Source organism: Aspergillus niger (assembly GCF_000002855.4).
Source record: "Aspergillus niger supercontig An11".
NCBI lineage: Eukaryota > Fungi > Ascomycota > Eurotiomycetes > Eurotiales > Aspergillaceae > Aspergillus > Aspergillus niger.
Window position 1 is genome coordinate 1,850,838 of NT_166526.1, and position 24,006 is coordinate 1,874,843.

The 24,006-nt window shown below is 50.0% G+C and overlaps 9 protein-coding genes across 9 annotated transcripts; 5 read left to right on the plus strand and 4 right to left on the minus strand.

The window, feature by feature from the left end:
* Positions 1–94: 94 nt before the first annotated feature.
* On the plus strand, positions 95–1,469 carry An11g07740 (hypothetical protein; the record flags this gene model as incomplete). The annotated part of the gene is made up of 2 exons (XM_001394706.1): positions 95–572; positions 625–1,469. The coding sequence occupies 2 exons, from the start codon at positions 95–97 to the stop codon at positions 1,467–1,469; spliced, it is 1,323 nt and encodes a 440-aa protein (XP_001394743.1).
* A 1,248-nt stretch (positions 1,470–2,717) lies between these two features.
* On the plus strand, positions 2,718–3,719 carry An11g07750 (uncharacterized protein; the record flags this gene model as incomplete). The annotated part of the gene is made up of 1 exon (XM_001394707.3): positions 2,718–3,719. One exon carries the CDS (start codon positions 2,718–2,720, stop codon positions 3,717–3,719), a length of 1,002 nt encoding a protein of 333 aa, XP_001394744.3.
* Positions 3,720–3,783: 64 nt separating this feature from the next.
* An11g07760 (uncharacterized protein) lies at positions 3,784–5,058 on the minus strand (the record flags this gene model as incomplete). The annotated part of the gene is made up of 1 exon (XM_001394708.3): positions 3,784–5,058. The coding sequence occupies one exon, from the start codon at positions 5,056–5,058 to the stop codon at positions 3,784–3,786; it is 1,275 nt and encodes a 424-aa protein (XP_001394745.3).
* A 380-nt stretch (positions 5,059–5,438) lies between these two features.
* On the minus strand, positions 5,439–7,294 carry An11g07770 (hypothetical protein; the record flags this gene model as incomplete). Its single annotated transcript, XM_059750408.1, has 7 exons — positions 5,439–5,559; positions 5,730–5,839; positions 5,924–6,037; positions 6,163–6,274; positions 6,534–6,720; positions 6,804–6,916; positions 7,191–7,294. The coding sequence occupies 7 exons, from the start codon at positions 7,292–7,294 to the stop codon at positions 5,439–5,441; spliced, it is 861 nt and encodes a 286-aa protein (XP_059604315.1).
* A 108-nt stretch (positions 7,295–7,402) lies between these two features.
* Positions 7,403–12,300, plus strand: An11g07780 (uncharacterized protein; the record flags this gene model as incomplete). Its single annotated transcript, XM_001394710.1, has 8 exons — positions 7,403–7,597; positions 7,662–8,443; positions 8,502–10,237; positions 10,308–10,618; positions 10,695–10,858; positions 10,931–10,980; positions 11,097–11,493; positions 11,550–12,300. The coding sequence occupies 8 exons, from the start codon at positions 7,403–7,405 to the stop codon at positions 12,298–12,300; spliced, it is 4,386 nt and encodes a 1,461-aa protein (XP_001394747.1).
* Positions 12,301–12,553: 253 nt separating this feature from the next.
* On the minus strand, positions 12,554–13,613 carry An11g07790 (uncharacterized protein; the record flags this gene model as incomplete). The annotated part of the gene is made up of 3 exons (XM_059750409.1): positions 12,554–12,819; positions 13,081–13,419; positions 13,469–13,613. 3 exons carry the CDS (start codon positions 13,611–13,613, stop codon positions 12,554–12,556), a joined length of 750 nt encoding a protein of 249 aa, XP_059604316.1.
* A 992-nt stretch (positions 13,614–14,605) lies between these two features.
* On the plus strand, positions 14,606–16,699 carry An11g07800 (uncharacterized protein; the record flags this gene model as incomplete). Its single annotated transcript, XM_059750410.1, has 1 exon — positions 14,606–16,699. The coding sequence occupies one exon, from the start codon at positions 14,606–14,608 to the stop codon at positions 16,697–16,699; it is 2,094 nt and encodes a 697-aa protein (XP_059604317.1).
* Positions 16,700–16,939: 240 nt separating this feature from the next.
* Positions 16,940–17,750, minus strand: An11g07810 (uncharacterized protein; the record flags this gene model as incomplete). Its single annotated transcript, XM_059750411.1, has 2 exons — positions 16,940–17,565; positions 17,747–17,750. 2 exons carry the CDS (start codon positions 17,748–17,750, stop codon positions 16,940–16,942), a joined length of 630 nt encoding a protein of 209 aa, XP_059604318.1.
* Positions 17,751–18,069: 319 nt separating this feature from the next.
* On the plus strand, positions 18,070–23,071 carry An11g07820 (uncharacterized protein; the record flags this gene model as incomplete). The annotated part of the gene is given in 10 exon segments (XM_059750412.1): positions 18,070–18,276; positions 18,328–19,080; positions 19,137–19,416; positions 19,763–20,656; positions 20,716–21,057; positions 21,123–21,246; positions 21,320–21,391; positions 21,448–21,563; positions 21,667–22,291; positions 22,400–23,071. Coding segments are annotated over 10 exon segments (4,085 nt in total), but the record flags the coding sequence as incomplete, so codon positions are not given.
* Positions 23,072–24,006: the final 935 nt, after the last annotated feature.

The window sequence follows — 24,006 nt, forward strand, 5'->3', positions numbered from 1 at the left end:
CCGCTTCTTTATAATCGCCCCTTCCTTGTCGGCTTCCCACCGGAACTTCATCTTCCCAAGGCCCGAAAACAACCCGACTCATTGCTTGCTCCACATGCACTTCTTTGACTTACCTCAAGAGCTTCTGGAAGCTATCTTGGCACAAGCCTCGCGTGGCTCTCTCGCCAGCCTCGCGCGGGTTTGCCAACGCCTCCGACCGCTCGCCGAGCGCATCCTGTACCAGTCGGTGTACTTGCGAAATCACGACGGAGAAAAGTTCACCTACGCACTGGACTGTGTGCCAGCTCGCGCCGAGTATGTTAGAGAGCTGATAGTTCACTACCATTATGTCGATGTTGAAGATGAAGAGGAGTATTATCCCTTGTATGCAGAAACCCTCTCCCCGACGATCGGGCGTCTCGTAAATCTGCGAACACTTGTCATCAAGGGGCTCGAGTTCGACGCGGACCGAGAAGAGGACGATGAAATCATTGGGGGGTATGAGAGAGTCATCGCAGAAGCCGAGAAATGGGACACACTTTTTGCGCAATCTGCTGTGCCGGGCTCGCAGATCCTTCCCTCTCTTACAAAATGTCTGCCAATAATCTTCATTGTTCTCTTACCTCATATGCTAATATTTCTCAGGTATGATGATCATGGACGACATCGCGCCCAATCAACCAGCGTGGGACTTTAGTCTGAGGGGCGCCGTGCTAATCCATCCGTGCCTCCAAGACCTGACCATCGTCGGGGGCGAAATTGAGAGCCTGAAGAATCATGTGCCTTCACCACGATCAACGCCCCTCGAGAGGCTAAGCCTGTTCGGCTGCGATGTGTCCCCCTCTGCGATGGGCGAGATGTTGTCGCTGCCACGTGCCTTGAAACATTTGACGTATAAAGGGGCTCCATGGTGTTACAGGCCCACAAATCTTATGCCGAACCGGCAAATATACGTCGACAAGATAAAGGCACAAGCGGATTCGCTTCTGAGTCTTGACATTGACTTCTATCCAGGGGTTGTTGACAATCCCCCGGTAGACTTCACCGCCCTCCAGTGCCTGGAACAACTTACCGTCGAATCAGATGCATTGAGAGGAACTGGAGAATACGACCCGAAGAACAACAGCAAACTATGCCTCTGGAAAAGCCCCGAGCTAAAATGTCAGCTTCCTCCAAGCCTCAAGCATCTAGTGCTGTTCCTATACTGCCCGAAGAACCCGCCAGATTGGCGTACTCTAATTATACTCTACAACTGGATTTCGCGGGGAAGTTTGCCGAACCTGGAAAAGGTCACGTTCCAGATAGCAAAACCGTGTGGGCAAGAGATACTGGACCGTTCGATCGGAGGAAATGAAATGTCGATTGGTCAGGCTTTTGGAGAGGTCAAAGTGCAATTGCAGTTCGAGCTGGTCCCTAACAGCAACAACGACGGCTACGAGCTTTTCGACTGCCCTGAATGCGGCGTAAATTGGCGAAACATGCATGCTTGACCTGACCCTTGTTTTATGCTCAAGGAATGGTCGCAGTATTTCTAAAGAGACATCTGTCAAGCGTTTGATATATTACTCGCAATATACTAGAATCGAATACATGTCGCACATCATAGTGGAGCAGTAGTTACACATATTTTCCAGAACACACACCGAATTCAATCACTGCACACAACAAGGGAACCAGTAGCCTACATACCCAGCAAAGAGCCCAATAAACTGTCTAACTCCCGTGACCCTCCAAAAAAACAAACCAAACCACAATCCTAACAAAAAAAAATCACACCACCCTCCACCCACCCCATCCCACAGGGATCCCTTCTGTCACGGGGGCCAAACTATCCCCATTCCCATCCTATCAATCAAAGCACAGAGCCAACCATGCCCATCAGCCCAAACAAGGTTAAAAAGAAAGTTTCCATGCATGCCCACGCGAGAAATGGGGTCCAGAATGTCCAATACGTTGAAGGATCCGACATCTGGGGCCAAATGACGGGACTCGTCGAGATGATTGACGGGTAGTGGTTTATCAGCCGTGTGTGGGCCATAGGCCCCTGAATATCATTGCTTTTGGTACCTGCATTTATGGGCTGTGCTCGTATTTGCTAGAGGGTGAGGTGAGATGGTGAGAGGATGCGCGTTTCTAGACGAGGTCAAGGATTGTTGATGCAAAAGGAGCTGTTAGGCTTGGCCGGAATTTTGGGGGACCTGTGGTGCTCGGTGAGGGTTGTTGTTGCAACTTCATTCTTTGATCATGCAGTTGAGTATTCCAGCTAGGGCTTGAATGGTAGACGATCAGAAGAAGGTAGATTCATTACAAGTTTAGATGTTGGTGCATGGACTGCGGGCTTACTGTAGTGGATGGTCAGGAGCAGTACCACTTGCGACGTGTTTTAGTAGTATGTTGATTTAGCTTGATTTTCGGCCTAGATAGAGTAATATCATCTGGTAGAAATCCAGCTAGTACGTCTTAACTTGTACATCAACGCCTATTCCATTGAGTATTCATGGATGACATTGCTCCAGCTTGTAGCTAGACAATGACGTCTTCCACAGCGACTCTTATCTTATCGCCCACAACCCAGCGATCCGACCGCACTAATCCCAATCCGGCCAGTGTAACATGACAGCTTCAGCTTCATCTCATCTCCATCATCACTACAACACCACAACAACCACCAAACACAACGTCAAGATCATCAACAACAACAACCCAAAATGTCATCACCAACCACCCACCCCCAAACAATGCAAGCCTGGCTCTACAGCACCACGCACCCGACCCTCGAACAAAACCTCACCCTCACACCCAGCGCCCCAACCCCCCCACCCCCAAAAAACACCCAACTCCTCATCCGCGTCCACACCTGCGCCCTAAACCCAGCCGACTACAAAGTCCCCACCATGCCTGTGATCTCAACCCTCCTGATCCGCAAACCCGCCAGCCCCTGCCTCGACTTCGCAGGCGAAATCGTCTCCACTGGCCCGAACGTCCCCTCGACTCTCACCCCGGGCAAACTCGTCTACGGCACCCTCCCGCTCCCGACCCAGTTCGGTCCACTGGCCGAATACGTTGTCGCCGAGGCCGAGCATGTACAGATAATCCCCGAAGGGGTTGAGGTAGACCACGCCGCGACGGTGGGTGTAGCGGGGCAGACGGCGTGGCAGGCCATCGCGCCGTACGTGACGCCTGATGCAGGGGACAAGGTATTGATCGTGGGAGCGTCGGGCGGGTGTGGGATCTACGGTGTACAGATAGCGAAGGCGCTGGGGTGTGAGGTGACGGCTGTGTGTTCGGGGAAGAATGTGGAGTTTGTGAAGGGGTTGGGGGCGGATGAGGTGATTGATTATACGGTGGAGGATGTGGTGGAGGTGATGAAGGCGAAGGGGAAAGTGTATAAGTTGGTGGTGGATCATGTGGGCGAGCCGTGGGAGTTGTATCGGGAGAGTGAGAAGTTTATGGTGCGGGGAGGTGTGTTTACGCAGGTTGGGGCAAACTGGATGCCTACGTTTGCAGTGAGGTTTATTCGGCCGGGGTTTCTGGGTGGGGGTAGGATGAAGTATGTGCCGATCTTTTGGAAGAGTAATAAGAAGGATTTGACCAAGGTGGGGGAGTTGATTGCCGAGGGGAAGGTGAAGGTCGTGTTGGATAGTGTTTTTAGGTTTGGGGATGCGCCGAAGGCGTTTGAGAAGCTGCGTGGAGGGAGGGCGAGGGGGAAGGTTGTGGTTCATGTGACGGAGAGGTCGTGAGAGGGTGGTTTGGGATTGATCTCATGGAGCTGTGTTATTCTATTAGGGGTATTATGTGACAGGTTCAATTTCGCTTCAGGAATGTCAGCGCGCCGAGGGACATGGCATCCACGGCCGTTTGCAGGGTGGGCTGGACCACTGGGGCGAAGAACGGAGAATGATTACTCGGGAGGTCTTTCACCGTGTCATTCTTGACTGCATTATCCCATGTCTCTGGATCGATGCCGCCATAAGTCCACATCACGTACGGCGCGTTCACAGCTCTGGCTAGTAAGGAGAAATCCTCGCTGGCACCTGCCGGGTCAGACTCGACGAGCCGATTTCCGAAGTAAGAGCCGAATGTATTGCATAACGCTCGCACGGTAGCATGATCATTGATCGTGGCCGGGGTTGACATGATATGGTCGATTTGCGGTTCCTTCTCACAGCCGGCCGCCTCGCATTCGGCGCGGATGATGCGCTTGATCGCACGTATTACACGCTCGCGGATGGAGTCGTCGCATGTCCGCACATCAAGCTTGAAGTCCAGGGTATCCGGGATGACATTCGCTGCTATACCAGCTTGAATGTAGCCACAAGTGACCACAGCCAGCTGTCCCGGAGGCACCTCCCGTCCTACTATGGTCTGCAGCTTCAGGATGATGGCTGCTCCAGTAACAACGGGGTCAATGCAAGCCTCGGGCGCTGAACCATGTCCACCTTTTCCAAAGATGCGTACATTAAATGAATCTGCAGCGGTTAGCAGCCGACCCGAGCGGATCCCGACGGTGCCGGCTTTGAGTGGCATCACATGCGCTGCCAGTACCACATCCGGGGCGGGTATTTTGTCATAGAGACCGTCATCTATCATCGCTCTAGATCCTGATAGGAGCTCCTCTGCCGGTTGAAATAGGCAGATTAAAGTGCCCGTCCAGTGCGTTCTGGCCGATTGTAGGAGCGAAGCACTCGCCATCAGGCTGACGACGTGGGTATCATGACCGCAGGCGTGCATTACGGGGACCTCGACCCCGTCCTTGTTTCTGGCGACTTTCGTGCTGGCATATGGAAGCCCTGTTTTCTCCTGCACTGGGAGTGCATCCATGTCTGCCCGAAGCAGGATTGTAGGTCCAGCACCATTTTTCAGAACGCCCGCAACGCCGTAGCCGCCAATGTGTGTATGTACCTCGTAGCCGATTTCTTTCAGATGCTGCGCCGCAATGGCAGACGTTCGTTCTTCGCAGAAGGACAATTCGGGATTACTGTGGATATCACGATAGATGTCTTCGAATGGCGACAAGTCAGGACGGGCTTCCTCGAGTATGTCCTTCAAGGCCGTTTGGGAGACTGTGACGTCAGTCATTAGCTCCGTTGACAGGAAAAGAGTGCATTGGGTGACTGAGTGGGTATACTCACCTGCGTGCCTAAGCTGCATGTTGGACAGGAGTCTTTTCTAATTGAGATAAGTTGCGTGCGTGAATTAGGAGCATTGGGCGCTCTATATGAAAGACTGCTGGCCTTTTCCGAGCATTCACCGAGGGATTGGCCGGGTGCAAGCGGGGTAGGGTGTGCTTTGCCTCCAGGAGAACTTGGCCCCATGATTAGATAGACACAATTGCCGAATATAGCTTGCTAGGAGGGGCCTAGTGAGCCATTGTCTCTGTAAAGTGGCCGGAATGATTGGAGTAGGACGGACGACTCCAAACAATAAAGTAAGGAAATGATGCTCTCGGACCCCGTCGGCTAAATGCGCCATTGCTGATTCCCCGTCACCAACTGAACCCCCACCCCCAGCGGTTCCCTCTCCACGCTTATCTCCCCCATTTTAGTAGCTCGGCTATCGGGGATGCGAAACCATGGAAGCCTGCAGCGTCATGCCGGCCTTTCCGTTTATTTCCCGGGGTTTTGATCGACATGTTGGACACATGTCATTGTAAATTGCAGCGATCGCAATTGGTAACTAGTGTATACTAAAGCCTGGTCGACGATTCGTGCAGTTATGCCCTCGCTTACCTTACTACTTAATGTCGTGACGTTTGCTGTATCTTGATATTGTTGAGATTGTTGAGTGACTGGAACGCATGAAGTGTGCACTCGTGCGAGCAATAGTCCAAAGCAGCCACTACGAGCATACCAGTCTCATCCTGATGGACCCATCTTCGACGAAAAGAAATCATCTTGTTATGGTGGCCCAGGATGGCCATGGAGTGAAGTGGGTGCAATCACACTGAACACAGTAAAGATGAAATCGTACCAACAACAGTGGTATCACGACCTGGATGATTATCAGGGCGTCCCATGAGTGATAACTGCTGACTGCTCTTTTGTTTGTTTAGTTCTGCCTACTCCACCGGTGAGGATACACAAAGGGAGGCAGGAGTTGACCTCCTTAGTTAGTGTCAGAATGCGAGCCAAAGATATTTTATTGGATCTAGGAATTACTCTTTTTAACAAAGAGCCACTACACTGTTGGATTTTGATATGACGCTTTGTCACTAGCTAAAGTTGTGCCTTCAGAGCAATGGATTTGAGGGATCGATTCCCTGCGAAGTGGTACAAAGAGGCGTGTTCTGTAGATACTGTAGCTAGAAAGTCATACATGACAAGAGTCAATATTCACGTTACGTAAAAACCCAAAAATACAGCCAGTTCTAAGGGAACAGCTCGCAGTCGAACTTTGGCCGATGCAGTTAACTTATGGTATGAGAGGCCCTTGTTAATCGTGTGTCAAACAACTGTCCATGGCCAACTGCATGTATATATGTTCACTTAAGGGTGTCTCCTTTCTTCTTTGTTGCATGTTCCATGTGGATGTTTAGGTTTTTGTCTATGAATCACCCTTTCCAATAAAGCAATACTGCACTGATAGAGCTGACGGGTGGCTTCATTCCTAAGTAGAGCATTGTATCTGGAAATGAACAAGTGACGCCAAGACTGGCACCAAGTGGAAGATTTATGATATATCCTGTGAAAACTGCACTAGAAAATGCTATAACCAATCCGATGTTTCTGACCTTGTCCTTGGCTCACGACAATTGTACTAGGATGTTGGGCAAGGAACCTAGACACGGCGCTGTCTTAGCTAATCGGGTGCAGTTGTATGGAGACCAGCTAAACCGCTGTTGGCTGTCGGTGCGCACTTGGCCATTTTAGTTGACTTGGTCAGACGCATGTAATTGGATGATGTCTGATAAGGCCCCTTTGGTGGTATTGGCACAAGCCTTCTAAGACCCCGTCCGTGCAAATTAATAGGCCTTGGCCTAGATTGCTTATCATGCGTAAGGATCCGACCTTATCATTGTAGTATTTCTGCCTAAATGCATTGCGGAAGATGTCGCCAACATGCCATAATATGTCATCCCACCAATGCGCCCGACTAGGCGCCATCAATTTTCAACGTCCTAGTGGTCAAATAGGAAGGGGGCGTTCGACATTAGTGCTTTGACACGGTCACTCTCAAGCACAGAGCCGCAGGTCATTATCTTGTTGTCTCACCATATATCATGGGCCATCTTCCTAAAACGAAGGCCCTGATCTGGCCATTTCCAAAAGTCTTCGGCAACACCCGCAGCTTTTGGCCTAGGCCTCATCCACTGCATTTCAGCTGAATTCATTGCTAGCATTCTGACAGCACAGAACTGGCACACTGTGTGCCTAGAGCCACCAGCAAAAAATTACCCTGAGCAGAGGCTCTTCTATTGCTCAGAATGCCATTCACCACCGGCAAAGAAAACTTACTCCAACTGAACCGAAATAGCTTCGATTTCAACCTACAGTTCGAGCAGCTATTCTTCTCCATCATACCATCTGCATTGTTCATTGTCACGTCAGTATGGCGGACTTTGTGTCAATTCCGAAAGCCTATAGTTGTGAATGCTCCCTTATTCCAGCTCATTAAATTAGTAAGTCCTCCCCGATACCGTACATTTAAACTAATGATATGATGATTAACTTACCCTGTCCCAGGGTTCTATCACAGCTTATGTGGGCCTTGAACTATCCCTCCTCATCCTGGTTGCGGCTGGATCATTCCAGGTGACCTCAATGTTCATCGCTTCTTCAGTCCTCAAGCTTGTATCGGCCCTGTTCATGATAATACTAAGCGTTTTGGATCATAGCAGAAGCCCGAGGCCGTCGACACTACTGAACAGCTACTTGTTCTTTACTTTCCTTCTAGACGCGGCTCAGGCCAGAACGCTGTTCCTGTCATCAGACAATAGGACCGAGCTTAGCTATAGCAGTGTATTCAGTGCGGCCCTGGCTCTCAAGGTATGCATATTACTACTGGAAGCTCAAGAGAAGTCTAAATGGGTAGATTGGGACGAAAAGCAGCACAGTCCAGAAGAAACAAGCGGTATCTTCTCTCTTGGCGTCTTCTTCTGGCTGAATAGGATGTTTTTGAGGGGCTATAGGAAGGTCCTGGCAACTGAGGATCTTTATCCCTTGGATAGCTCCTTTGATGCTACGTCTCTCAATGAGCAGTTTTCCAGGAACATGGATTATTCCAAGCTCAAGGGTGATAAGTATGGCCTTGTGAAGGTGTTGGTGCGGACATTGAAAGCCCCTCTCCTCCTGCCGGTGATTCCGCGCCTGGCTTATCTTGCTTTTACCTTTTGTCAACCACTTTTTCTTGAAAGGCTGTCGAACTATCTGTCTCGGCCACAACTAGATGCGAACACTGGTTATGGGTTTATCGGTGCTAGCATGTTGATTTATTCGGGGCTGGCTATTTCCTGGGCATTCACCTGGTATAGTAATCCGGAAAGAATGCTGACACTGAAATGGACTACTCATACGTCGGTGTAGGTATTTCCATCACCGGCTGCGTACTATGGCGACATCTATGCTTGTCACAGAGATCTACAAAAAAGCAACCACAGCGCGTATCGGAGCTGGTGATGACAATGCTGTTCTAACATTGATGAGTACAGATATGGAGCGGATCAGGATGGGCTTAAGATCATTGCACGAGATCTGGGCGAGTATAATCCAAGCCGCTCTGGCTGGATGGATGTTGTATACAAGACTTGGTGTGGTGTTCGTCGCACCTATGGGCGTTGTGGTTGTTTGCTTCTCCGGTTTGGCTATTTTGACGAACTTTACTGGAGACTCGCAAAGAGCCTGGATGACAGGGGTTCAGAAACGTGTGGGCCTCACTGCTACAGTCATTGCTAGCATGAAGAGCTTGAAAATATCTGGCCTATCTGCAGCCATTGGTGACTTTGTGCAGAGGCTGCGCGTCGAAGAACTAGCAGCGGGTGCCCGCTTTCGCCAGCTTGCTATTACGGCGGCCCTCTTTGCTTATATCCCACAATTGATAAGTCCGCCGCTGACCTTCGCGTTCACGACACGGACTCTGGATGTGACGAGGGTGTTCACGAGCTTGTCCTTTCTCACTCTTTTGACTAGCCCACTATCGCAGGTTTTCCAATCTATTCCTGGTGTTGTCTCAGCATTAGCCTGTTTGGGCCGCATACAGACATTCTTGGAGTATGAGACTCATCATGATTTTCGCCAGGTTTGTGCTAAGATAACAGATGAGGCTGGGAACATTGGAGAAAAGGCCAAAATCCCATCTGATGAGAGCCTAGGTGGTCTCCCTCATGTGGCAATCAAGAACGGTTGGTTTGGTTGGGAGGCGAACAAGTTTGTCTTGCGAGATGTGAGTACTCGGTTTCTCAGATCCTCGCTCACTATCGTCGTGGGGCCCGTTGGATCAGGTAAATCCACGCTCTGTAAAGCATTGCTTGGAGAAATCCCGTTCAGCGAAGGAAATGTGCTTATAAGCAACATGGCTGCCCATGTTGGATTCTGTGATCAAACTGCATTCCTCTCGAATGGGACCATAAAGGAGAATATTGTTGGCTTTTCTGCTTTTGATCAATCGAGATATGAAGAAGTCATCGAAGCGACAGCTCTAAAGCATGACATTGCCACACTGCCTCAGGGTGATGAAACTAATATTGGATCTGACGGGATCGCCCTGTCCGGAGGCCAGAAGCAACGCGTTTCTCTCGCACGAGCTCTGTACCTGCCTTCCGAGCTGTTAGTGCTGGATGATATCTTCAGTGGTTTGGACGCAGACACGGAGGAGGAAGTATTCAGCAAAGTCTTTGGACCGGATGGCCTGCTCCGACGACGACGCTCGACAGTTATCTTGTGCACCCACAGCATCAGACATCTCCCTGCGGCTGATCATATAATCGCACTTGGCGATGGCACCGTCGTTGAGCAAGGGAGTTATGCCACGCTGGCAACTAGGCAAGGATATGTTCAGCGTTTAGGATTAACGGAAACTCGCAAAAGCGATGTCAAACGTGAGAAAGCACCATCGAAAAGGGCAATAGGAAGCTCCAAGAACGACGTCTTGGATAGATCAACATCTATCACTTCATCATTGGGATCCAATATGCAGGAATCGAGGCAAATAGGCGATAAAGCCGTATACAGGCATTACTTCAAGAGGATGGGGAGGTCTGTAGCCGCATGCAGTGTGATCTTCGCTGCTCTGTGGGGATTCTTCCTAAATTTTGCAACAGTTTGTATGTGTAATCCATATTGTGGTTACAGCGCCACAGGGATTGGTTTTCTGACTCGTTTTTCGTGGTGCAGGGCTTACCTACTGGACCGATGATATTGGCTCCGAACGACCGGCGCATCCTTCCGCATACTACGCTAGCATATATGCTACCTTCCAAATATGTTGCTTGATATCCCTGTCTGTCGCGGCGCTTGCGCTCTTAGTTATTGCAGTGAAACGAGCTGGAGCCAGTCTCCACCAAGAAGCCTTGCGAACATTGATCCAGGCGCCACTTCGGTTTTTCACCAATACAGATACCGGGATCGTGACGAATCTGTTCTCGCAGGACCTAAATTTAATAGACACAGAGCTGTCCGAGGCAACACTCAACACCATCGTTTGTGTATGTATATCTTATGACAGAACACCCCAAAAGCCCCTGAAGAGAGTCTCCATTCATTCTGACACGGGACTCGTAGGTCTTTGAAGCGATCGGACAAGCGGCTGTCATGCTTACTTCATCTTTGTATTTGGCCATCAGTTATCCTTTCCTTGGTGTCCTTCTCTATGTGGTTCAGAAGTTCTACCTTCGGACATCCAGGCAATTGAGGCTGTTAGACCTCGAGGCTAAAAGTCCTCTATAGTAAGTTCACTTATTTAGTTTCATTAGCTGCCAGCTATGAGATTGGACCATGGTTCTAATACGGATGTATAGCACGCATTTCCTTGACACTTTTAAGGGCATCACGACTATTCGAGCCTTCGGTAAGTAAGGAATGGGATATTCATCTGATACTGGCCAATTTCATTACAAACTTATTCCTGTTTCTGTGACCGGTCCTGAAAATGTTGAAGTGCCCTTACTAACCCAGACTGCATAGGCTTCCTTACAAATGAAGTCGAGAAGAATGCTCGCTTGGTTAATAGCAGTCAGCGGCCTGCTTATCTCCTCCTTATGATCCAAGAGTGGTTGAACCTTGTTCTCAACCTTGTAGTAATGGTGATAGCAGTGGTGCTGACGATATTGGCCGTTCGACTTCATTCCAACTCCGCCTTTGCTGGTGCTTCTTTGGTCTCTCTGATGAGCTTCGGCGACAATATTTCCGGTATTGTCATTTTCTACACAAGACTAGAGACGTCCATTGGAGCGATCGCGAGGCTCAAGGCCTTCAAAGAAAACGTGAAGCCAGAGGATACGGATAGCGAAGACATAATCCCTTCTGAGCAGTGGCCCCAGAGTGGTGAAGTCGAGCTGAAAGGCGTATCTGCAAGCTATGGGTAAAGCATACATCTTCCTATGCAAACGCCTCCCACACAAAGCTAATGCTCACCAGGAGTAACCCCCTTGCTGAAAACGGACCCACCGTCCGATCCACCCTCGCCCTCCGCAACATCCAACTGTCCATCAACGCCGGCTCTAAAGTTGCCATTTGTGGACGGACCGGCAGCGGCAAGTCCAGCCTCATTGCCCTCCTGCTCAAACTCCTCGATCCTCTCCCAGAAACGGCTGCGAACGCGACCATCGATGGCTTTCCGCTCCATCGAATCAACCGACCTACTCTGCGCCAGCGTATCATCGCAGTGCCTCAGGAAGCCGTATTCCTGCCAGACGGTTCCACCGTGCAAGCAAACCTAGACCCCTCCTCCGTTTCCACGCCGGAAGAATGTCAAGCCATCCTTACCACTGTGGGTCTGTGGAATTTTGTTCAGGATCGCGGTGGCTTGAATGCTGGCATGAACGCGGGGACATTCAGTGCCGGCCAGCGACAACTCTTGTCGCTAGGTCGTGCACTGCTGAGACGTCGTGTTCGGGCTCACATGGGCTCAGACCATGGAATACTGCTGCTGGATGAGGTCAGCTCGAGTGTGGATCATGAGACAGAGCGAGTGATGCAGGATATCATTCGGACGGAGTTCAGGCACTATACCGTCATTGCGGTGAGCCATAGGCTAGACATGATCATGGATTTTGATCGGGTGGTTGTGATGGATACCGGTGAAATTGTGGAGGTTGGGAACCCTGTGGAATTGGCTGGGCAGTCGGGCTCCCGGTTTGGAGATCTGGTGAGGACGAGCGCCAAGTGAGTGATAGCTGCATGAAGCTACGGCACGGTGTCTGTGGACCTCCAGCAAAGTAATGCGTGTGGTTTCGATTTTGTCCAGTTCTGCAGGTCACACAGAGACCGGTTGTGTTTCACAATTCATAGTGATTGGGACAATTAGCAATAATCCAACATCTGTGATCACAGAATGCATGAGGTATGGAAAATTTATGAATGAGTTTTCCTCTGAAAATTATTGACCCTCAATTATTATGTCTCCTAAGCTGGCTTTGCAATTATGTCTGACCCAGCTGGCGGTATACCTTCGTCATCGAGAACAACGGTCTTTCCCCTCGCTTCGCTCGCCAGTGATTCGTCGACCACATCAAATCCACACAACCATGTACCAGCCGGCCCCATTTCTTCAAGAACCCTTCTGTAATCTCCCAGCTTCTAGGGTCAGAAGGCTCTCCCCAAATAATCAGCCCAAAGGGCCCCGTGGAAGTACCATCCCAGAATCCCATGATATCCGTACACAACTCCTCATCATCCCAGTCATCACCTACCCGAATCAGATTATTCCTCATGATAGGACATGGAAACAAGTCAATCCAAGTGTGGTGAGGACTGCGGCGCTGAAGCTCTGTGGGCCGTAGACAATCGGGTAGAACAGCAAGGTCATGTCCAGGCCTCCCAAGGGAGAAGGGAGATATTGAGTCGTCTTTCATCCACTCCCATGTAATACCGAGAGTAGCCATATTAGCGACAAATGCGCGATGCACATTCATCCGGGTTAGGGAGAGAAGATGGTCTGCTTACGGACAATTCAACTGGTAGCTCGAGTGGAACTCGGCTATCCGTTGAAGTAGAATGTTCGCTTCATCTCTGTGAGGATTCTCGGAACATAATGCATCGACTTCGGCCTGTGGAGATGTCGTGTTCCTGATTATTGTTTCATTGCTATCTTCGCTGCCATTGTGGCCTGCAGGTAAGCGGGTGAGGGTCGTGACTTCAGGCTCTACAATTTGTCCTGGATAAGGTTGAGTACTCTGGAGCTGGCCTATTGACTCTATATTCAAGGTTGATCGAGTAGGCGTTATGACCGGATGGCTTTGTCCGTTCGAGGCGATGGAACCAGCCTGCGCAAGTCTTGCCTTATAACCTGGTCGAACATCAGAATCAATCAGATTAGTAATTCGACGATGACATACGGCGGACTCTCTGATTCAACCGGTTCTGGCGCCTCCTACGTTCCTTCGCATCCGATATACCGTGCCAGTCATCGCCGGGCAGTTTCTCAGCGACATAGATAACATGTGGATCTGCTGACTGCGGAGGAGCAACGCGGGCCTTCATGCTGGAGGACCGAATGATGGCTCAGCGGTCGAGGATAGTAGATCGAGATCAGACTGCGGAAAGATGATTGAATGCAAATTGCTGACAGCTAACAGAATCTTAGTTGTCCAATTTCCAACCGGTGGCCAAAAGGTTGAGGTTTAAATCGGACTTTAGCAGATTAAGTTTCATAAATCCGGGCCCACTCGAACCTTTTGGGACGCAGTGGCGCTAAATGCTGACCGCTAGCATTTCGAATCGGACCCACTCAGGGTCTGCCGAATGAAGCTGGATAGAATGTTCATGGAAGGACATCCAACCCCAGCCTCTAGTCAAGTTCGGGACTCAGGCACCAGGTTCGTACACCTGGGCTTTTGGAGGTTCCCTCACCAGATTCCGAACTTCATATACCTATCTTTAGGTGCGTTATTGAGCATTCATACTCTCGATATCTGAGCTATTGCAGATTCTACCTCTGAACAGGTGCCATTATGTGTGGGAAACACTATCATTTCTCGTGGTGGTGGTGTGAGCAAGGCAAGTTCTTTGGATTCCTCTGCATCATATCTCCAAATCTTATTACGGGGGAGTGAACACTATGTAGCTTTCTTCCTCACGTACCCATGGCCAGAATTTCGTTGAATATTAATGGTGCCTAGGAATATATCCGCTCAAATAGGATAGATGGCACAGTCCAAATCACCTTTATGGGATATGAAATGGCCAAAGGTCCGTCATCTTAGGCTTGGCTTTGTGGTGTATATGACCTCAGTATTTCGTCGAGCAAGGGCCTGTGTGGAAGGTTCCAGTACTGCAGTTTCGGTGTCTCAGAGTCATCTTCGTCATGCCTATGCAGAGCCGGAACTACCACATTCTAATTAACTGGTAGTGACATCCGTGTCTATAAAGGAGACATTACCTTTGCCCTCTTGCATTTAAGCGGTCTATTTACGTATAATGCACCCCCTGTCCACCACCAGATCCCTCGGTCAGAATAACCACAAGCAGCCAACATGAACATGTCCGAATTAAAGAGAGAACTCTGCAGACTCTGCAAAAGGGGAACTAAAACACTCTTTGCTGCCGTCCGCGAAGGGCACAAGGAGTGCGTCCAGATAATCCTGGAAGATCCTGAAATGTTCCCAGTGTTTGATGCCACGAAGGCCCTCGGATATGCCGTGCGATACAACCAGCTTGAAATTGCTCGGCTCGTGCTTGAGGCTGGGGCCTACCCAAGCCCTGAATTGGATGGCGCGACATGGGATACCTCTCCCCTCCATCATGCGACGACCAAGGGCAACTTGGAGATGGTGAAGCTCCTACTCGAGTTCAAAGCTGACGTTGACCAGTCGGACCTGCACACCCGCATGGTACCCCTGTCTACTGCTACAGCACTGGGCCACACCGAAATCGTCCGCTGCTTGCTGGAATCCGAAGCCGATGTCAACCTGGAGAACGTGTATGGCGAGGCACCTCTCCATATTGCCACTCGGCTTGGGCACCTGGAAATTACCCAGCTCCTTCTCGCCCGAGGGGCTGACGTGGACAAATCCTGTGCAGGCAAAATTCCTCTGTACTTCGCGTGCAAAGGTGACCATGTCGACGTGGTCCGGGCCCTCTTGGCCAACACTCCGAAGCCAAACCTGAACCTGGGAAGTGGGCGGGAACAACCGTTGTCAATAGCAATCTACCACGGCTACACCGAGATCGTCGCCCTGCTGTTGAAGGCCGGCGTGGATGTCAACCGCATGTGCGGGGAGATCTATACCCCGCTCGAATGGGCCGTAAAGCATAACTGTGAAGCCGCCGTACCAATGATCCTGGAGTACCAGGCGAAGATAGACTGGAAAAGCAGTCGGGGGAGTGGTGTCCTGCGTTTAATCAACCAGAGAACGGAAGTGGCCACAGTCAAGCATCTAATCCGCTGTGGCGTCGATCCAGAAGACGCCAACAAGAAAGGGGAGTGCGCGATCTGGGTCGCCGTGCGGATCAACAATGAGCCTGTTGCCCAGTATCTCGCGTCAGTTGTGAAGGTAAAACTGAATTATGCCGTGGGACAAGGCGCAGTTTTGCATATTGCATGTCGTTATGACAGCCTGAACATGGTGCGCATCCTGGCCGAGGCTGGAGCGGACGTCAATCTCGCGGCCCCGGGGGGTGGCGAGACTCCGTTGCAGGCGGCCTGCAACCGTGAAGTCGACGGCTCCAAGTTGAACGACACTTTGGAGATTATCCGGTATTTAATTCAGAAAGGGGCCCGCGTCAACGACAGTGGCGGGAACTTCCGGTCGGCCTTGCACAAGGCGTGTCTGAGTAGCGCGCCGGAAGTCATAAAGCTTCTCTTGGATGCAGGAGCTGATACTAACTGCAAGGACCCGGTTGGGAGGATTCCTGCTCACCTCGTGTGTTATCGGGGACTGGAGCACTACCGGGCATTAAGCCCGAGTAAGGATGCCTTGGTCGCTCGAGACTTGATGCATCGCACGGCATTGCACTATGCCGTGATTAGTGGGGATGTGGACCTGGTGGAAGAGGTCCTGGAGAGCCACAAACAGCATCCTGATTACCAGGACACGTATATGGAGTTGGTTGATAAGGATGGATGGACGCCGTTGCATTGGGCAGCAAGATGTGTCTCTCCCTTGGATGATAATAGGAAAGATATGGTTCCTATGATTGAGTACATGGTGGAGCAAGGCTACGATCTCGCCGCTAAAGGGAAAGCAAGGGAAACGGAGTGGACGCCACTAGAAGTCGCGATATATCACGACGCTGATGAGATAGTCAAAGAACTCATCGTGCCGGATAACCTCGAACTGAACCAGCTGCTACCTGGCGCCGAATTTGAGGGTCACTTCTGTGACGGTTGCTTTCTGCCTCTCGTCGGCTTCAACGTGTATTGCCAGGTATGTGATAGCTTCTGGCTCTGCTTCAAGTGTCAAGCCTACAGGGAGCTATTTCATTCCCCGGAACATGAATTGAAGCAGTTCTGTGGCGAGTACGGATGGCGTGCGAAGGAATGGGTGCCAAGGGAACGATATGTTCGTCCCGAAAGCCCTATTTTGCTTTCGGATCCACCGGCGGTTGCTTTCCCACCTAGAAGCTAATCGTTCCTCTCGCCCTCTCTGAGTGGAATGCAGGTGGTGGATAAGAATGACCTCTATCCTGGGTCGTACTTGTGAAGGGGGGCAGGCTAGTGCTACTTGATCATTCTTGATATCATCGACGTATCGGTGCCCAAAAGTCAATGCATCGAGATACCTACTTCCAAGAAACGCTCTATTGTTCTAAACTAATTGCCAAAATATGTAAACGAAACCCAAAGAAAGAAACACCCTCCGACGATATCATAAACCTGGTCCGTTACCTTCATCATCCAAAAGCTCTGCGTCCCTCTCGCCAAGTGCCCACCTTGAACGCATCTCACCCACAATTCTAGTTTCCCTGTCTCGGATAGACCTGACAGCCCGATGGAGTGCCAGCGGTACAAACTCATCTGTCACGCCCTCATCTCGTACAGTTTCATAAAATACCTTAACTATATCCACACACCGCGCATCAGAAACCTCCCACATGGTTCCTACGTGTCGAAACCCGGCCAACTGGCAAGCGCTAGCGAGGTTAATGGATTCGTCGGCCAGGTCATCGACTATATTGAGGCCCGTTGAGCGGGCAGAGAGGTATCCCAAAAACGGGGCAATATTTTGCACTCGCAGGTTATGGTGATCTTTCACTGTCAGTGTATTATCCTGCCAGTCCAGGAGAAGAGTGCTTCCGGATGAGTCCCAGTGATTGACCGGTCCGTGCCCTGGGAAATGGAACACATCACTGGTTGATATACTACTGTGCTCACTGTATTTATTACGAACGGGTCTCGAAGTTCCCACGAGCTGAGTGACTTGTGGTGCTATTGTGGATGTCCGATTAGAAGCGACCAATGTGCCAGAAATTGAATGTTTAGAGTACCCAATTGCTGACGGATTGTTTCCTTGACAAAAGACCAGTATGAAATGGAAGAGAGTGATGAGAGCACATATCATATCATCCTAATGAACTAGTGTTCCGTGCGCCGGAGTCCGTAAATCGGCCCGTCTTCAATTCAGGACTACGGTGGCTCGAGCTTGGCAATGCTTGTGGTTTTTGGTGCCTCTCACACATGTGGGTAAAGTCATATTATGGATAATAAGTTCGTTAATGGCAGGGATTTATGTCATTTCTGGCTAGTCGATACCGGAATAGTTGTAGGCCGGTAGGAGTGGAACCAATCAAAGCGATATATTTCCCCTGATCGGAGACAGTTTGGTAGTGGCTGCTATCAGCGACTAACGAGCCAGAGGTCCAAGTTGTACTTATGGTGGTAAATAAATTGCATAGATAAGGATTCCGAGATTAATTGGGTCACCCGTGGCGCGTACTTCTTAATCCCATCATCCCCATCGCTCCTTTTTCTTTCCTATCATTGTACCTGTCACTCAACATGGCATGCGCCTCAGATAGTGACAATGTGTTCGGGCCCCGTATCAACCCCGAGTGTCGTCCATTTGATTTTACTTTACTTTTCGAAGATGGTTTCTTTGGGCTGCTTCCAGCTGCACTCTTCCTGGTCTTGGTCCCTCACCGATTGCAAGTCCTTCGTTCTTCTCAAGTTAAGCTGAATTCTTTCCAATTGGCATTGGTGAAGCTAGTAGGTTATAGTGATACTAGAATAGAGCATTTACTGAACGCGAGCATCTAGATTCTGCTGATTGTTCTGTTGGTTCTACATATCCTATACACAGCTTTGCGCGTCGAAGACCCGGATCTTCATACCCGCGTAGGACTTGCCTCGGGAGTTGTGAATATTATTGCGACAGGTGCTGCAATTTTGCTCTCATTCCTCGAGGATCAGCGCTCGATCAAGCCATCGGATCTCCTAGTAGTCTACTACTCAACAGAAGTACTACTCTCACTACCGCAGCTTCGCTCGTTGTGGCAGATTCCTACAGCCAGTGTTGCTTGTCGAGCATTATGGACGACCATTCTCGTTTTCAATACCGGAGTACTCATCTCAGAGTCCATACATAAACCCCGTTTCTTACGGCCACTTCATCAGAAAACAACCAGGGAAGGAATATTGGGGTTCTGGGGGCAAAGCTTCTTCATTTGGGTGCTCCCGGTTCTTCAAAACGGATACTCAAAAGTGCTGGGGATTGATGACATCCCAGAAATGGATGCTGATCAACAGGCACAATTGACACAGGAAGAGCTAGAGAAGGCTTGGGAAGCAAGGACTGGCAAACATCGGTTACTCCGTTCGACTTTCTATGCCTATCGGAGAATGTTTCTGTCGGGATTCGTGCCGCGTATCTGTCTCACGGCCTTCAGCTTCTGTCAGCCATTCCTCATTACCGCCACAATTGACTACGTACAAAACGATAAGACGTCAGAGAGTAAGAGGCGCGGCCAAGCCATTGTTGGGGCATATGTTCTGGTCTACTTAGGTTGGGCTGTAAGTGGTCTACGTTGATGATCGTGGACGCACCTGAGACTAACATACCCTTTAAGATCTCCACAGCGGTGTATTGGCGCCAAACCAATCGCTTCAACACCAAAGTTCGCTCTGGTTTAATTGCTATGGTTTTCAATCAAACGTCTCGTCTGAAGGCCAGCGACATCAACGATTCCGCAGCGATCACTCTCATGGGAACCGATGTAGAAAGGATTGTACAGAGTCAGAAGACAATCCACGAGACATGGGCCACGATCCTCGAAGTGGGTATCGCAATCTGGTTACTAGAGCGGCAGCTTCTCATCGCCTGTGTAGTTCCAGCGATTATTGCAATAGGTAGCTACAATTCCCTTCATGCGAGTCCATGGTTGACAGACCCCGACTAACATTGTCTAGGCTCGGTGTTGGCCATAGGGCCCATTTCTAACAGATCAGGTCAGTCTCAGAAGCAATGGGTTGAATGCGTTCAAGCCAGAGTGACAGGGACATCCAATATGCTACGCGACATTAAGTCCATCAAGATGCTCGGTCTTTCCCGGGTCATGTTCCAAAAGGTATCCAACCTGCGAAAGATCGAGCTGAAGACCTCTGAGCGCTTTCGGAAGTTGCTCATATGGGAAATTGTCATATGTAGGCAAGAAAAACGGTTAATGGATCGCGTTGGTGTACTGATCGTTAACAGCTAATGTGCCGACCGACTTTGCTCCGTTTGCCACCTTCGCCATCTATACAATAATCGCGGTCGCAACGCACCATAAGACACTGCTTTCCAGTCAGGCTTTTACATCGCTTTCGCTAATATCCCTCGTGACAAACCCACTCCTTACCTTTATTCAGTCCGTCCCTGCTGTGCGGCAAGCGATGGCTTGTTATCTTCGCATCGAGGAATACTGTAAAAAGCAGACGGAATTGCATAACACGCGTACAGGGTCACCCGCGCCTTCAGCCACGAATGATGGTATTGCAGTAGAGTTGCAATCAGTCCAACCGAAATCAGAATCCGAGACTACCTCATTCTCCTTCGAGCGAGCTGATATTGCATGGTCTGATACCAGCGAAAATAAGCTTCACGACATTACCTTGCGTGTCGGGTCAGGGATTACTATGCTGATTGGGCCAGTGGGCTCTGGGAAATCCACTTTACTCTCTAGTCTACTGGGGGAAACAGTGGTAAGTTCTGGAGATGTACGGGTTGCAGATTCTCAACTGGCATATTGTTTCCAAGTTTCTTGGATTCTCGATGATACAGTTCGCCAAAACATCATCCTCGGGTCACTATTTAATTCCAAATGGTATGAGGTCGCTACATGGGCTTGTGGTCTCAAGGATGAGTTGTCAAATATGTCTGGGGGTGATCTGTACCGTGCAGGTGCCAACGGCCTTTCGCTTAGTGGCGGTCAAAAGCAGCGCATTGCGCTGTGCCGTGCTATCTACTCGAGGAAATGACTCATGGTCCTGGACGACGTTTTTAGTGGTCTTGATTTGAATAATACCAGCATGATTGCTACCCGTTTATTCGGCCCAGGCGGATATTGTCGTAGATATGGGGTGACAGTTCTCCTTGCAACCCATACAGGTAAGTTTGGGGTGTTTGACTTTTCGAACGCGAAGCTCATGTATATCTACATTGGAAAGAACATCTACTCCAATATGCAGATGAGATTGTTATTCTCGAAAGAGGCAGAATCGTGCAGAACGGGTTGTTCGAAAAAGTGATGCAACTCCACAAGCCCGCAAGCGTGCACAGGTCCCTAGTGAGCACTGATGAAATTGCTGGGCATATGGCTTCCGCGACTGATGAGGACAATGAGCTGAACAATGATACTGTGAAGGCTCTAGTTTCAGACTCACTGAGTCCTCTGCGACGCGAAGGGACCTGGTCGGTGTACAATTACTATTATCAAAGTGCTGGGTTCATTCCATTTGCAACCTGTCTAGCTTTTATTGTTGTGGAAGCAGTCAGTGGGGACTTTAAAAGTGCGTCCCTGGTACTTATGATCCTGTTTTACGTCTCTTAAGCTGATATCTCCGGTTTTTGTTAGCTCTGTGGATCCAGTGGTGGGTGGAGGCAAACGAAGAGAGTCCTAACAAAGATGTGGGTATGTATTTGGGAGTGTATGCTGTCCTCTTCGTGATACAGCTCGTAGGTACCGCAGGTGGATTGTGGTAAGTAATTCCCATGATTCAAGTCATTATTGTCAATTACTGAAATGCTAGCTTACGCCTTTGGTCGTCCCAGGCTCCTTATCATGAATGTAATCAATAACACTGCGTTGAATCTGCATACAGATCTTCTCTCTGCGACGCTCAGGTATTCCCAAATATTCTCTTCAATTTTTACATGTCTTTGCTGACTATCCAGGGCAGTGCGCTGCTCAGATTCTTTCAAGACACAGAAATCGGGGCCTTGACAAATAGATTCAGTCAAGATATGGAGTTGATTGACATGATGCTTCCTTTAGTGGCATCTATGTTCTTAACGGGTAATGCTCTTCCCCCTTTCCCTTCTTTGCCTCCTTATCAACACGTCGGACTGGCGGAGTTAAGGGATCACTGGGTTCAAGAAGCTAACACCAGCCATCATAGGATTCGCAAGCTGCGTGGTCAAATTGGTCATTCTTTGCATCGTCAGCAAATACCTAGCAGTTGCTGTGCCGGCGCTTCTGGTCAGCCTAGTGATCCTTCAGAGATATTACCTTCGCACTTCTCGGCAGGTACGACTGCTGGATCTGGAAGCCAAGGCTCCGCTTTATACGCATTTCACGGAAGCCGTGCATGGAGTCACCACTCTCCGTGCTTTCAGAATGGAACGCTGGTTCCAGGAGAAGATGCACATGCTCCTTAATAAATCACAAGGGCCTCTTTATATGCTGTACTGCATACAGCAATGGCTGACACTCGTGATGGGCTTGATCGTTGCGGCGTTGGCAGTGATTATCGCGGCGACGACAACCTCTTTGGCCGACCAGTATAACGGTGCTGCGGTCGGTGTTGCCCTTAGCTTAATCCTAACCTTCAACAGCACACTTTCAAGCACTCTCCGATCATGGACTAGTCTTGAGACGAGCATCGGGGCAGTTTCGCGAGTCCAACAATTTGTGCAAGACACTCCTCGTGAGGCAAACAATGACCTGATGGGCAGTGTAGTCCCTCGGGCATTGGGACATTCTCATTTTACAATCGAGTTCGATAACATAACAGCAGCATACGGGTAAGTTCTGTATTTCTCTAGCCACTCAACCTCCGCTTTGATTACACTCCCCGGTGCTTCCCCTGCTCTTCACGCAAAGCTAATAACTCATACCCATAGCCAAGCCAGGCCGCCGGTCTTGAAGAATCTGTCGCTCATGGTCCATCCTGGCGAAAAGATAGCAATCTGCGGGGCATCAGGAAGTGGGAAGTCATCCATAGTAATGTCGCTTCTCCGTATGAGCGAAATCCAGTCCGGAAGAGTATTAATCGGCGGCTGCGACATATCAGGGCTCGAGAGACAAGCTATCCACTCTGCTATTAACGTCATCCCACAAGACTTGTTTCTGCTCTCCGGCACTGTTCGCTTCAATCTGGATCCTCTTGAAATGGCCACGGATGAACGCATCGCGTCTGCGCTCCGGAAGGTAGGACTCTGGAGTCGAATCAGTGCCCACGGGGGGCTAGATATGGACATGTCTTGTATTTCAACCTGGTCAGTGGCGAAAGGCAATTGCTTGCCCTCGCCCGGGCGCTTGTGGTCCCGCGGCCCATTCTCGTCCTCGATGAGGCGACTAGTAGCGTCGACCGAGAGACAGAAGCCCTTATGCAAGATGTTATCGAGCAGGATTTCCGCCAACAGACTGTGATTTCTGTTGTTCATCGCTTCGCTTATGTCGATCGGTTCGATCGGATAGCGTTCCTCAGGGATGGGGAGATGATTGAATGCGACACGCCGCAGGCATTACTGGGACGGGATTGCAATTTCCGAGAGCTATATCGGGCCTGGAAGAGACTCTAGATTTAGGTTACCAATTCATGTGATAGATCCTATTGGGGTGTGCCATTGGATCCTGATAACAAACCTTGGTAAATGCGTTGCCGCGGTCTGGGGTGCTTAGGGCGTCGGTTCTTATGCGGCCAAGAAGTGTCGGCTGGAACTCCGGCATGTTGGCGATAGCGGTTGGGAGAGGATTTTGTCTGCAACTAACAGGCATTGGCTATCGATAGGATCATCCGCTGATATCTGGCTTGGCATCTTATGCCTATTCTATGCATAGGAAACATGATTGGTTTGCTCTATCTCAGAGTCGGATTAACCGAAGCACCTTGGCAGACACCACTGGGCACTGAGTGAACAACCCAGGTGGGGAGTGAAAATCTTTGACAGAAGCAGCACTGGAGACAGTAGTGACCACGTGGGACACCTCAATTAGGGCCTCCACCTGAACGGCCAGGTTTCAGTCGGAAGTAACCCTGTGTGATGCTTAACGGACTACCTCTCACTGGATGGATGATCTCCTAGAGAAGGACTACTGAATGGCGCAAGACCCTGACCCGATGGACAAATGGATCGAAGGTGGTATGATACAGCACACCTGACCAATTCAACTATTTCAGGGATCGAAACTGGCCAGTACACTATGAATCCTAGCTCGAATGCCTTCGTTCCTTTCCCTGAACAGGACAAAGGGTTGCACCAATCCTCCGCAGCGAGAGAAAAGAACAGAGACCTGGGTTGCACTGGTGTCGCCACTAGCGCGGGGGGGTGCCACTTGGTTGAATGCATGGATGGCGAGCTGAGGTGTGCTGCAGGAGCTCCGTAGGAGTTCCGACGCCTGAACGGATCCCCTTGAACCTTGTTCTCTCTTATCGCGCCCAGCATCGACCTTCCTGTGAACGGGTGTCCTATCGCCCCTCTGCCTATCTGGATGCGCCTGTCACGCCCTAAGCCTT